Source organism: Xyrauchen texanus, chromosome 39 (genome assembly GCF_025860055.1).
Source record: "Xyrauchen texanus isolate HMW12.3.18 chromosome 39, RBS_HiC_50CHRs, whole genome shotgun sequence".
In the NCBI taxonomy this organism is placed as follows: Eukaryota; Metazoa; Chordata; class Actinopteri; order Cypriniformes; family Catostomidae; genus Xyrauchen; species Xyrauchen texanus.
The window spans coordinates 25,707,782-25,722,817 of NC_068314.1; the positions used below are offsets into that span (position 1 = coordinate 25,707,782).

Sequence of the window (15,036 nt, forward strand, 5' to 3'; positions counted from 1 at the left end):
CTTTCCTCGTTCTTAAATAAGTCTCTTTTAGAAAGTCTCAAAAGTTTGAGTGATGTGTCTGCTTATATCATAGGGGTGTAGGAATGACAACCTAGGGTTTTTCGTCTGGTTACTACACATAGAGATGGCGTCGCAGATGGCCGCTTCGGTGCTGCGAGCTACGAGCTGGAGCACTAGTCAAGCTACGTCACCTCACCCATACAAACAAGGACTTTTCAACCTCTTGTGCCTTGTGCTTCATAGAAACCTGGCTGAGTGAAGTCATTCCAGACAGCGAGTTACATCTGTTGGGCTTTCAGCTGTTCAGAGCGGATTGTATCGTTGATTTAACATGGAAAGCGAGAGGCGATGGAACATGCTTTTACATCAATGAAAGTTGGTGTACAAATGTAACAACGTTAAAGATGTGCTGTCCTAATTTGGAAGCGCTCTTTATTAACAGTAAGCCTTTCTACTCTCTGCAGGAGCTTTCCTCATTTATTCTGGTGAGTGTTTATATCCCGCCACACTGAGCGCCACACTCAGTTATTATTATTATTCTTGGGGATTTTAACAAAGAAAACCTCACACATGAACCACCCAAATACAAACAGCACATTACATGCCCAACCCTTTATTAACAGTAAGCCTTTCTACTCTCTGCAGGAGCTTTCCTCATTTATTCTGGTGAGTGTTTATATCCCGCCACACTGAGCGCCACACTCAGTTATTATTATTATTCTTGGGGATTTTAACAAAGAAAACCTCACACATGAACCACCCAAATACAAACAGCACATTACATGCCCAACCAGAGACAGAAATGTACTGGATCATTGCTACACAACAATAAAGGATGCATATCGCTCTGCCCCTAGAGCAGCTTTGGGACTCTCTGGTCATTGTCTGTTTCATTTTCTTCCAACCTAGAGGCATAAACTAAAATCTGCTAAGGACAGTAAAGAGTGGACCAATGAAACAGAGCTGGAACTTCAAGCCTGCTTTGACTGCACTGATTGGAGCATTTTTGAGGCTGCAGACACCAATCACAAAATCGCTGATACTGTTACATCACATATCAGTTTCTGTGAGGATATGTGCACTCCTACAAGGACTTGTTTAACATTCAACAATGACAAACCGTGGTTTACAGAAGAACTCAGGCAGCTTCATCAGGCCAAAGAGGATGCACAGAGGTGGGGATAAAGTCTTGTACCTGTACAATCAGCATAGGTGCCCTCCCAGGGATGTGTGCCCTCCCCTCTACTCTTCTCCCTGTATACAAATGACTGGTCTGCCAGTGACCCCTCTGTAAAGCTCCTGCAGTTTGTAGATGACACTACTGTAATCAGCCTCATACAGTATGATGATGAGTCTGTATACAGAAGGGAGGATGAATAGCTGGCTCTCTTGTGCAGTCAAGCTACTTCCTTTGCCAGTTGAGGAAGTTCAACCTGCCACAGGCGCTGCTGATACAGTTCCACTCAGCAGTCATTGAATCTGACGTCTGCACTTCAGTAACCTTCCTCTTCTGCCATTACATTCCCTTGCACTGTATATAAAAATGTTCTATTTGCACTACACACATATATATATATATATATGTGTGTGTGTGTGTATGCTAGGGTGTCCTGGCTCTTGCTAGGTATTGCTGGGGTATTATGGCTGGTTGCTTTGCTATGGTGTTCTGGCTGTTGCTAGGTATTTCAAGGGCTTTTCAACCTGGCTGGTTGATAAGGTTTTATGGCTAATTACTAAGTGTTGCTAAAAAAATTGGCTTGTTGCTAGGGTGTTATGGCTGGTTGCTAAGGTTTTCTAGCTGTTGCTAGGCATTGCTAGGGTTTTTTGGCTGGTTGCTTGGAGTTGCCAGGCTATTTTCACTGGTAACTATGCATAGATAGGGTGTTCTGGCTGGTTGCTAGGATGTTCTGGCTGATGCTAGGCATTGCTAGGGTGTTCTGGCTGGTCTTTTAGAATCACTCATTGTCTCTCAAAAAATCTGTGTCAAAATGTGCCCCACAAAAAACATTATGGTTGTTACGCCCGTGCAATAATATGTCTGTAAACCAGCCACGGCCCATGTATTTTAAGTTTAGGCCTTCAGTGTGATTCATGCCATTAAGAAAACATAGTTTCAGAATGAATAAGACACTGCATACCTATCATACATTATGTGACAGACAACTAATAATACCAATTTAAATGTAAAAAACACCTCCACACATGAAAGCCAGAACCAAGGAGGTCTAATACCAAGAAAGAGCTCTCTAATAATATTTGTGATTTCAATTTTGCTTGCAATATATTTTGTTTTGTCAGAGTACATGGTTACTTTTCAAAACTTGATCTTACACTGAGTGCTCAAGCAGCTTAATTTACACTTAGAAAACTCCTGATGTTGCTATAACAATGCAAAAAGCACTTACCAATTAGCCTGAAGTGAAAATCAGTCCTCCTTTCCTGTTTAATTAATCAATTGCACGATTATGCAGAACATCTCAGGTTTTTAAATCCTTTCTCAATGGCAATACCAGAAGTGATGACAGCCGACTCATCAGCAAGATCTCGCACTCTTCGCTTTCAAATTACGTACATCACTTAAAGCATGATTGCATCACTCAAGGCCAGTTAGGAGGCCCAGACTGGGACATATCCTAAAGACCACACCCACAAGAACAAAGAAATCAATCTGATTGGCTGATGAATCTGACAATCTGGCTTTAGATGCCTATTCACTTACACTATTGAGGGATTCTGTGGAAATTCTGATGGCCTGACGGGGTGCAGCTCAGACTCACGTGCTGCTTCGGCTAAGGAGCATGGCTTCGGGCATCCGATTTGTGAAACAGTTGTCACAATTTGCTTGTAAGCATCGAGGAATAAATTCTGATTGGATAGATTTTTTTGTTTTTTGCTATTCATTTGTAGATTAATTAGGAGTGGAAAGCGACTGAAAATACATAGGCAAAAAGGTCAATGAGAATGAAAAGATGAAAACATATTTATTTATTAGGCATGTTAGCAGAGAAGGCTTTGCTGGCCCTGACAAACTGCCACTGCTGTAAACTGGTGAACATTTGAACAGGTATCTTTTAAATTTAAATGGTTCTTTAACCTGCAAATAAAAATAGGTCTCAACAAAATGACCCTTTGAAGAATGGTTTGCCTGGAAAAAAGCCCTGGGGAGAAGGGTTCCTCAAAGAAAACTCTTCTGAGAATACTCATGGGGAGTATTTTGATGGCAGATACAGTAGCTCTTAAGAAAAGTCTGTTTAAAAGGTTATTTTATAGAACACAAAGGTTCTCAGATGCCCCTCTTAGCTGGTAGTTCACCATGAGCAGTAGACACATTCTATGCCAACCTGTGTCTAATAGCATCAGAATTTAACATTAGAACACTTCAGGCTTTTACCAGGCTTTAATCAGTGTGATTACAATTGTTTTTATATATTATTAAGTTAAACTTTGGCCCACTCACCTTAGTAGTTTTAACTTTGTTACCGGTGCTGCAGGACCAGCCAGTGAGATCTGGAAGAACTTTACACTCCTCGCCATCCAAACACGGGTGCATTTGGCACCACCACTTCTGTAGAACGATGGAAGCTAGAGAGAGAAAGAGGGGGTGGGGGGATTAATAAAATAATAATTCTTCAGAGATTCTCCTATGTGCCATTGTTTGTGTAGTGGCACAAACAGTGAGCATTGCACAGTTATTTCTTTGTAATTATTGTACCACACCTCTGGGTGCATTGGTTGTCCAATCATAGGCCTCTAGGGATCCTATAAAATGGAACTGTAGGGCACTGCTTGTGTGTCAGAGCATCACTTGTACGTCACTGCCTGAGGACTGCCCATTCTGGTTTTGATCCCTTCCGCTATCGAGGTATGTTGTTTGGCTAACTAGCTAACTCTAATATGCTCTGAGGTAACCAGTTTGTTTATTTTTTTGACGATTAGCTTCGGTACAGAATGTTTATAGCTGCAGTCAGCTGGCGGCTGTCATTCCCTCAATTATCGCCCCTCAACATTCTCCCTTAAACATTCATCCTCCGCTGCTGAGTTTTATAGGTGTATTGATGTCTTTTTGATATTCGCGTGGGAGTGCGATTTGTATCTACAGTTGGAGTTACAACATGAAGGTATGTGGAACTGTCGCTATTTAGGCGTATTTTTAAATAGTTATATTGTAAACATAATTGAGGAAGAACAATTGGGGTTTTAGGAAACTTATTGCTGCTTGATCCGCCAGGGCAGCATTCCCCACTGAATAATCTGGGTTTTATGAAACCTCTCAGCTGATTAAGCCTGTGGGGCAACATTCTCCGATGCTGCTGCTTTGTTTCTAGATGTTTGATTTGTTTGCTTTGTTTGCTTTGTTTGTAGATGTTGGTCTTTATTTGTGGGTTTTGTCTTTATTTTGTTTGGTTTCATTATGTTTAGCCTTGAGCTATTTTGAGTATTTTTGTTTCATCTAACCTCTTCTCTGGCTCTGTGTGATTTTGAGTACTACGTGAATCACAGCCATTCAAGTGCTATATTTATGGGCCTGTGAGGTTATTCTATTGTGTTGATCTGCTCATAGAGAGTTAGTTATCATATAAACCGATGTTTTATGTCACCATTTTCCCTGTCTAACAACTGCTACCATTCTTGAGCTGTTGAAGTGTGTTTTTCATGATTTCATTAATTATTATTATTTGTGGTTAACTTTTGTTTCAGTTTACAGGAACCGAGACCCAGGGCAGGCAGCTAGCTTGCCTCCTGTGGTGGGGGGACTTCTGTCACTGAGTGACGTGTGTTCACGCTTGACTTCATTGGTGTGCTGATGTGTGCATGGTGAGATTCGTGCACTGGGTGGTAAGATTTAATGATAGGAGCCTTGTGCTTGTCCGCTAGCCTACCTGCCACTGGTAAGCCTTTTGTATTTTTGGTCTCCACGTCTTGGGTCCTTTTGTGAAACAAGTGAACCTATGTGCCCTTTAAGGGTTATCTAATTAAATATTCATTTTTCCCTGTTTAACAGGGTGGCGTAATCAGCTATACTAGTTTTGTCCTGCTTCCCCCTAACGCCACGTCACATTTGCACATCACTATTCGCTAATCTACATCTACAATGACAATTCTAAATAGAGCCAAATCAATTAACAATGAACACACAATATTTAGACTTATTTAGAGAAGTCTTAAAGACATTAATTAAACAATCAAAAGGTCATTGATGGGCAGGGTTGGGGAGAAACGGAATACATGTAATGGGATTACGTATTTAAAATACAAAAATATAAATAACTGTATTCCACTACAGTTACAATTTAAATAATTGGTAATTAGAATACAATTACATTTAAAAAGTATTTTGATTACTGAAGAGATTAATTTACATTTTATTGTCATTTGTTTAATTTAATATTTAGTCCTTTCAGATGGAAAACATTTATACATATAAATGATTCTTATGATGTGTGTGTGGCATGGGAGGGGCGTGGTCGTGTGTCGGTCTGCGGGAGAGAAAGAGCGGTAAGGCTTGTCACCTGGTTTGTAATGATCTCTAACACCTGTGTCTTGTTGTAGTGACACGGAGAGAGACATTTAAAGGGACGCCAAGTGTCGAGAGGGAGAGAGAGTGGATCCAGAAAGCTCCACAGACTGAGTGTGCTATTGTTTGGATTTGTTTGTTTGTTTGTTTGTTTGTTTGTTTGTTTGTTTGTTCAATGTATATACGAGAGAAAGTAAAAGTCCTTATCTCAAACCTGCTTCACTGTCTACTGACTCCTCCATTGCTCAACGAACCTGTTCACAGTGTTAAATGTCTCTCTCCATATCACTACAACAAGACACCGGTGTTAGAGATCATTACAAACCAGGTGACAAGCCTTACCGCTCTCTCTCTCCCGCAGACCGACACACGACCACGCACCCCCATGCCACCGTGTGATGTGTTATGATTTATACGAGCAGACAGAGAAATAAGTTTGAAGAAAGTCTGGAGCAGAAGAAATAGAAATAAACCTTGTGTAAATTGTCAACTTTACGCTAAGCTAAAATGCTATTTCTAGCCATTTTACTTGCACATGTTACCAGATACAATCATATTATTTTATCTAGAAAATTTACATGGATCAAAATGTCTATTTTTTTATTTAGTAAGACTTTTGATATTAGGGCAAAAATTGTATTTTTGATAATAATTTTTTTGTTTTCCAGTAAATATAACTAAAAATCCTTTAAAAAAAAATTAGTTTGATTTATCTTGTTTTAGAAACAACACTGCATAATATGTTTAGATTTTTCAGAGAATGTATTTTTAACATGTGTATTTTGTCTTACTGTACTGGCAGAGGTTTTATAGACAAAACAAGTGAAAAAAATCTACCAGTGCTGAAGCAGTAATCCAAAGAATTTAGAATACTTTACTGACCTTGAGTAATCTAACGGAATACGTTACCAATGACATTTTGCAGCATGTATTCTGTAATCTGTAGTGGAATAGCTTCACATTTCTGTGTTTAAACCCTCCAAAGATTGGCCACATTCACTTTCATTGTCTCCATTCACTTCCATTGTAAGTGCCTCACTGTAACCTCAATTTTTGCTTTTTTTAAAGAAAAGGATGATGGGTCTAAATACATTTTTGTGGTAAACAATATTATACCACAAATGCTGTCGATTGATTCTTCCGTATTTTGTTTCCCACATTTGTAACAAATGCCCAACTTGGAGGTACAAGCTTCCCAGGTGCACTTGAAGGCAGCATCCGATTTCGCATAGATGCAGGTCCATAATGTCATGCAAACATGTCAGTAATATCGATAAATGAGTAAACGTTCCTACATTATATGATATTAAAGCTTGTTTAACAAACACAAATGTAGAAACAGTGTATAAAACATGGTATATTATACTCTCTTTTGATGACTGTACACCTGTAACACAAATGCTAGCATTGCAGCAATGTTCATCAATTGGGTTGCTAGGAAACATCTCTGGTGACAGTCAAACAGCTGCTAAGCTAATGGGAGCATTGCGGATTTGTTTCCTTACACGTCATCTTCCGAGCATCTGGCAATGGATTGTCTTCATGGTCAGATATCAGTGATATCAAGTAGGAATATTCCACATTCAAATTGAATGGAATGCAGCATGACTCCATATTTCCTTGTAGGATTGCAAAAAATGTGCTCACCAAATTTTTAGATTGACCTGTTCTCTCTGACATCTTTAGCTTGTGTGCATGAAAGTTGGGGTTGTGGTGCATGCCTGAAATAGCTAATACAGGAAATCAGCAGCCTAACAAATAGGTTGACTGTTACAAAGTAACCAGCACATGTGGAGCACCTACCCCAGTACAGGGCCCAGTTAGCATACGTACTGCGCTGGCAGCGAGTTTCTCTGAAAACTCACCAGCCACAGGGATAAGAAAGAAGGATATCCAGGGTCCATGCCTTTGTGAATGCAACTGGGAGGAAAAGCGCACATCTTTATCTCAGGGGAGAGGAAAGGCATTATGCACAAGTGGTACACCTGGCCAGATGTCCTGAAACTTACCTGTTCGTACCTGAAAACACATGGGACGAAACCGGCTCAACCCGGAGGTTGTAAAACCTGGCAAAGGTGTTGCCCTGCCCGCTGCTCTACGAATGTCTGCTAAAGAGGCGACATTGGTCAGGCCCCAGGAGGCCGCTACACCCCTGGTAGAGCGGCCACTGCCCCGTGGGGGTGGCACGTTCCTGGGCATGATATGCCATAGCGATGGCATCAATGACCCAGTGGGAAATTATTTGTTTGGAGACAGCGCTTCATTTCTGCTGTCCACTAAAGCAGACAATGAGCTGCTCTGAGCTTCTAAAGTTCTGCATGCAATCCAAATAGATGTGCAAAGCATGCACCGGACAGAGCAATGCCAAGCGCAAAGCACGCACCGGACACATCAATGCCAAGGCTGGGTCTACCTCCTCCTGGGGCAGTGCATGCAGGTTCACCACCTGATCCCTGAACAGAGTCATGGGAGCCTTGGGCACATAGCCCGGTGGGTGTCTCAGGATCACGTGAGAGTAACCCGGACTGAACTCCAGGCACGATTTGCTGACAGAGAAGGCCTGCAGGTCCCCTACCCTCTTGATGGAGGAGAGCGCCTTTAAGTCAACTGACTCTAGGGGCTCAAATGGAGCTCCCCATAGGCCCCGAAAGACCATGGAGAGGTCCCATCTCGGGACTCAAGTCTGAAGCCAGTGCTGAAGCGGTCTAATATATATCAACCCAAGCGGTGTGACCACCGCTGAGGATGCAATATGCCCCAGGAGCCTCTGAAATAATATCAGTGGGACCAGCGTTTTCTGACTGATCATTCTCAGGCAGTTCAGCACTGACCAGGGATGGTTCTCACAAAGGTGTTCGGTGTAGCCCAGCCCGCTGCTCTGCAAATGTCATCTAGAAAGGTGCCACTGGTCAGAGCCCAGGAGGCCGCCATGCTCCTGGTGGAATGGGCTCATAGCCCAGCAGGGGGCGGCACGTGCTGGGCCTGGTAGGCAACAGCTATGGCATCGATGACTGGGTGAGCCTCTGTTTGGAGAAAGCGCTTCCTTTCCCTTTTTCATGCCTTAAGCTCTACTGACTCTAGGGGCTTGAAGGGAGCCCCACGCAGGCCTTTCAAGACTACAGAGAGGTCCCGTGAAGGAACGAGGCGAGGTCTGAAGAGATTCAACAACCTAGTCACCCTTTCCTTTAAGAATCTTTAAGCACATTTTTAAATTCACCAGTTCATTTTAAATGGTCCAGTGTAACAATTGATTTTTTAAATGCATGTATCTATCTAAATTACTAGTTTAAAAACGCTGCATGCATCGTAATTATAAGTGACCAATAAGATGGCTTTAATATGTTTTTTTAATCATTATTATGTCTGTCAGTGTCTTCACATTCCTTATTGAGTGCACTTGGTGTGCGCATCTAATTAGAGAATTATGTTGCTAATATTAAGCTCAATAGGTAGCGGTTTTAGCTTGTATGGCGCCCTGGTGAAAACTGCTTCAGCAACCCACCGCTGTTGGCTCGTTATTCATTTGACATTCGGTTTCTCCTACTCTCTTGCACTGACCATTTTATGACGATATCATTAGCACAGTTACGTTAAGAAATATATGACTATATCATGCAGACATAAAACACTGAGCTCAACTGCTTATTGAAGCTGGAGAATTATGCCTAAAAATGCTCAGATGGACTTTCATTGACTAGCTCTTTTAAGGGACCATCTGAAAATTCCACCCACAGCACTAAAACATCAGAGGTGACCAAGTATTCATTAATTAATTAAATTAAAGTGTAAGATATACATACAATTTACAATCAGTAGTATGTGTAAATGCTTTTTTTAAATAAGTGTTTAAGACAGAACATGCAAGCCAGTTGCACTGGACACCAGTGATGTTTTAGCACAGTTTGTGGACATTTCAGCAGTGGCGAATTCTCAGAGCCAGCAAAGCCATGCCAAATGAATACATATTTTTCATCCTTTCATTCTCAATCACCTTTTTGACTATGTATTTGTAATCTCTTCCCACTCTTAATGAATCTACAGACAAATAGAGAAAAATTTAAGTTCCCTTTACAAAAGGCTTCACTACGATGTTGCGCTGCTAAGCGATACGAGGAACAGCTTTAGCTGTGAGCCGAGCTGAATAATGTGTGGAACACGTCAATGAACATTGACCGGAATTTATAGCCTCGGCTGATGTAATCATTAGATGCACCTGAGGCCAGGCTATAAATGGATACGTCACCAGGTGTCGTCAGAAACTCTTTTTTTCAGAGCGATTCTGTTTCTGTGTGTTTCACACACCCTGTCAAAACTTTCTTTCCTCTGTTAGGAGATAGATTCTGTTAGGCAGTGTGCAGTGAACGTTGTTCTGTTTTTCTCTTCTGTTTAGAAAATATTATATATATATATATATATATTTCTAAAAAAAAAAAAGAGAGAGAGAATGACTGAAAGCAAACGCGTTCCCCTCTTCTCGCTCTATAGCTGAAGACAGCACACATCAGTTTTTGCTGTTTGTTTGGGGGTAGAGCACGCTGCTCTCGCGTTGCAGCAGGGCGGGTGCGAGCACTGCGATTTGCTTTAACAGGCAGAGTGCGTCATGCTCGCCTCGCTTGCTTCCGGGAGTCAGCACTCACGAAAAGATCGTTCGTGGGGCTCGTGCATGGATTTGGCTGAGGAGCAAGAGACGGGTTGATCCCTTTCTCTCACTCTCTCCCCAAACCCAGCTGGTCCTTCACATGATCTCGAAGCGCGTTCCGACGCTTCTTCGGATCATGAGGTGAATCGCTATCCTCTTCCCGCCTCCGAGCTTTCCGTCCACGATAAAAAATCTACGGAGGAATTGCTCGATGTTGGTACTCGTGCGGTTGCCAGATTGGACTGACCACGCGAAAAAGAGACCCCCAAACGCACCAATTAGGGGATAGATTTTATCTTCCAGTCTAAGAAAGGGAACGCCTCATGGGTCCCTTCCCTTTCTTTGATAACCTCCATGAAGAGCTTTTTCGCTCATGGAGAACCCCTAAAAAAAAAAATATATATATATATATATATATATATATATATATATATATATATATATAAATATATATATATTTTCTTCCCATGTTCACATACCCTCGACGTCATTTTATTCGACTATCGTGGGTGCTGAGGCACGGGGTTTTCAGTGATGCCGCCGGTCGAAGAGACGCTATGGGCTATCTCTCGCCGGGCTCGGCATCGTCACTTAAGAAGCCCTCTCTCCCCTCAAAGCCTTGTAGGACAACCTCCACTTTAGTGGGAAGGGCTTATCAAGCAGCAGGTCAGGCTGGTGCTGCTCTGCACACTATGCTGTTTTTCAGGCGTACCAGGCTGACCTCCTGGACGACCTGAGTGTGGGTTCTGCACTTGACGAGCAAGCCTCAGACCCACCTCGGTCCTGACTGAAGGGAGGCTCAAAAGCAAAGCGTGGCGAGTCGTGCTCCTCCTCCCAGGGATTGGGGACAGTCTCGCCGCCCTCGCCAGTCCCCGAAGCAAGACCTCAGGACTATAAATTCTAGTAAGAGAAAACCCTGACGGTCTTGTGCCTAGATTAGGGGGTAGCTCCCCTCGGGACGGGGCGCGTGCTTCACTTCACCCCTCCCGGTACCCCCTCGAAGCCCCTCCATTCCCGCCACCTCTGGTGTTTCGGGTTGCAGAGGCTTCCATCAAAATTGGGTGTTTTCGCTGTTCCTGCATTTTATTCAGGACGCGAAACACCCGACAATCCCTCAACAGGAAGTGTTAAAATATAATACCCATCTCAGAGATCCTGGCAGCGTGGAAACTTCTGCCGGATATATTCTGTTCTGTGGGTCTTATAAGGGCGTCAGGATTTAATTCTCTCGCCGCTTTTCCGTGTTTCAACGGCGTGTTCTCACTACCAGTAAACCGGAATTCTTTTTTTGTAAAAAAAACAAAACTCAATCTCCTGGTTAAAGGGGCCATGGTATGTGTTCCCCTTCCAGAGAGAGAGTTAGGTTATTACACTAAATACTTCCCGTTTCCCATGGAGGGTGAGGGGTGGTGTCTGGCTTAGATCTTAAAGCTTGAACTACCCGTGGGTGTTCAAGTCCAAGATGATGCCTGTCAAGACGGTCGTGTCTCAAGCCCTACAACTCGTTTGGCTGGTCACCATCGATCTTATGACGCACTTCTATACTTCATTTAGAAGTTCTGCCACAACATGGAAAGTTCCTGAGATTCACTTCTGGGGGCGAAGTCTTCCAGGGTCAGGTTTTTTCACTCAGCCTAGCCCTTTTTACCCGCACATTCACAATGCATGATGTAGTGTTGGCTCCTTGCGACTCCGGGGCATCTGCATTCTGAATTACGTAGACGACTGGCTGATCCTAGCGCAGTTCCAGGAACTGGCAGTTCAGCACAGGGACATCGTCTTAGCTCTCTGGGGTTGAGGCTCAACGTCAAGAAAAGCGTCCTCTCTCCCACTCAGAACACTGTCTATCGGGGCATCGTATGGAGTTCAATCACAATGCGGGCACAACTGTCTCCCGCTAGGATTGAGTCCATTCAGATCACCCTGAGCAAAGTCAGGCTAGGTCAAGGTTGCACTGTTATCAGTATCAACGATTTCCAGGTCTCAGGGCGAACGCATCCACAGTGATCCCTCTGGACCTTCTGCTCATGAGACCGTTTTTGTTGTGGCCAAAAGCCAGGGGATTTCTTCCAAGGGCCAAAACCCCTGAGCTAAATAGGGTTACGCGCCTCAGGCTTCGTTCCCTTTCTATGTGGTTCAGACCCCGGTTTTCTGCCTTGGGTCCCACTCTAGGTGCGTCTTGTTGTCGCAGACTGCTAACGACAGACGCCTCCCTGACGGGCGGGGTAGCGGCCTTAAGTGGTCGTCCAGCTTAAGGGGATAGGAGGGTCGTCAGCTCGGTTGTCACAGTCACTGTCTTGGGTTGATGGCTGTATTTCTGGCCCTGAAATACCTCCTCCTGAGGCTGCCATGTCTTGGTGCGGGTGGACAATGCAGCGGTAGCCTCTTACATAAATCTTCAAGGAGACCCACGTTCTTGTCAGCTGTATTTCTGACACGCCGGATTCTCCTTAGGGCCCAGGGTAAGCTCCTGTCACTCAGGTCAGTTATATCCCTGGATGCCCGTATACGGGAGCAGATTTACGGTCCAGACAGGAAATACCAACGTGGGAGTTAAGAACTCCACCCTAAGGTAGTAGTTGCCCAGAGTTCACCAGCAAGGGTTTTTGCCTCTTACTGATAACACCGCGCTGGCCGAACAGGGCTTGGTTCTCGGAGCTAATCTCTTCTCTCGACGACTCGCCTTGGGCGATTCCGAAGAGGAGGGATCTTCTATCTCAGGCACAGGGCAATATTTCATCCCTGCCCCGAATTGTGGAATCTTTCATGTTTGGCCCCTAAGGGTACCAACTGAGGGACACAGGGCTTTCTGCTGAGGTTATCAAGACCTTTTTAAATGCCAGGTTTTTTCCACTTGGAACAAGTTTGGGTGAGATCTTAGGGCAGAAGAGGACCTCTTCGCCTCTATGGATAGCGCAATGTCTCCTCTACTTCTCCCTAAAATCACCCAGCCCCCTTGGGTCTGGACGTTAATGCACATACATGACCCGGAATGCGTCTGTATGTATTTCTTTCCCCGGTTTCTCTGCTCACGGAGTCTTGGCGATGTTCACCAGCAAGGGTCTTGCCTCCTATTAATGGCCCGGCTGGCCGGACAGGATATGTTTCTCGGAGCTAATTCCTCTCCTCGACGGCTCGCCTTGGGCGATTCCGGACAGGGAGGACATTCTCGATCCTTGGTCTCGAATTGTGAAACCTTTCATGTCTGGCCCCTAAGGGTACCAAATGAGGTTCACAGGGTTTTCTCTTGAGATTATCGAGACCATTTCAAGTGCTAGGGCTCCCTCCACTTGGAACTGATCTGGGTAGATTTTACAGGGCAGAAGAGGACCTCTTCGCCTCTGTTGATAGCGCAATGTCTCCTCTACTTCTCGCCGAGTCGCCCAGTACCCCCCCTCCCCCTTGGGAGGGGCTGAACGTAGTAACGCAAATGTGCCTGCATGCGTTTCCTTCTACTAAAGTTCTTATTACAGAACCAGCTGACTGCCAGTTTGTTTCAGTTCTGGATTTTCTGTAGAAAGAACTGTCAGCGGGCACTTGCCTCGCCACTGCCAGGTTCTATGTGGCCACTGCAGTTTGCCACGGCTTGGTGGGCGGGGTGCCCTCAAAGAGGCATCCTCATTATTGCCCGGGCCTACGAGGCGCGCGGTCAAGCTTCGCCAGTAGGTTTCAGGGCGCACTCTACCAGAGGGCTCTCCTCCTCTAAAACCTTGGCTAGAAGTCTCCCTCTGCAGCAAGTTTGTGATGCGGCAGGTTGTCCTCTCCGCACACATTCATTGGACTTTTTTAGTTTGGATGTTCTGCACTCCGGGCTCTTATGCCCTTGAGTCGACATCTCAGCTCATACCTGAACAAGTTTGTGATGCGGCAGGCTGGTCCTCTCCGCTCACATTCATCAGTTTTTATGACAAGTTTGTGGTGCGATAGGGTTCTCTTCGCACACATTCATCGAACTTTATGGGTTAGATGCTTTGCTACTCCGGGCTCTTGTGCCCTTGAGTCGACATCTCAGCTCATGCCTGAACAAGTTTGTGATTAGTCAGGCTGGTCCTCTCCGCTCACATTCATCAGTTTTTATGACAAGTTTGTGTTGCGATAGGGTTCGCTTCGCACACATTCATCGAACTTTATGGGTTAGATGCTTTGCTACTCCGGGCTCTTATGCCCTTGAGTCGACATCTCAGCTCATGCCTGAACAAGTTTGTGATGCGGCAGGCTGGTCCTCTCTGCACACATTCATCAAAATTGAATGGTTTAGATGTTTATGCTACTCCGGGCTCTTATGCCCTTGAGTCGACATCTGAAGCTCATGTCTGAGACCTCTCGCGTTTTTGTGAGTACACTGCACAACCGTAGGGGTCCGGACAGCCCCAAGTGCGGCGGCGTGGGTATTGCGTTCCCGTAGCGCTTAGCAGCGTAACATCGTAGTGAAGCCTTTTGTAAAGGGAACGCCTCGGGTTACATGTGTAACCCTTGTTCCCTGAAAAGGCGGAACGAGATGTTGCGCTGCTTTGCCGCACTGGGACGTCCCAGGACTGCTCTTCAAAAAGAAGTATCTGACGACACCTGGTGACGTATCCATTTATAGCCTGGCCTCAGCTGCATCTAATGATTACATCAGCCGAGGCTATAAATTCCGGTCAATGTTCATTGACGTGTTCCACACATTATTCAGCTCGGCTCACAGCTAAAGCTGTTCCCCGTAGCACTTAGCAGCGCAACATCTCGTTCCGCCTTTTTCAGGGATCAAGGGTTAAACATGTAACCCGAGACGATTTTTCAGTCAGAATTTATTCCTTGCTGCTTACAAGCGAAATGTGACAACTGTTTCACATATCGCATGCCCGAAGCCAAGCTCGTTAGCAGAAGCAGTGCGTGAGCT

General features: G+C 44.5%; 2 protein-coding genes across 2 annotated transcripts in view; one reads left to right on the top strand and one right to left on the bottom strand.

Annotated features, from left to right (window-relative positions):
• LOC127633040 (chemokine-like protein TAFA-1) overlaps positions 1-15,036 on the top strand; it is a 588,934-nt gene that overhangs the window by 295,999 nt on the left and 277,899 nt on the right. The gene's annotated exons all lie outside the window — the stretch shown is intronic.
• The window catches only part of LOC127633041 (chemokine-like protein TAFA-4), a 48,349-nt gene that overhangs the window by 1,476 nt on the left and 31,837 nt on the right, over positions 1-15,036 (bottom strand). The window contains exon 4 of the mRNA XM_052111905.1: positions 3,458-3,582. Within this exon, the coding sequence (XP_051967865.1) occupies positions 3,458-3,582 (125 nt within the window). The remainder of the gene's footprint in view (positions 1-3,457; positions 3,583-15,036) is intronic.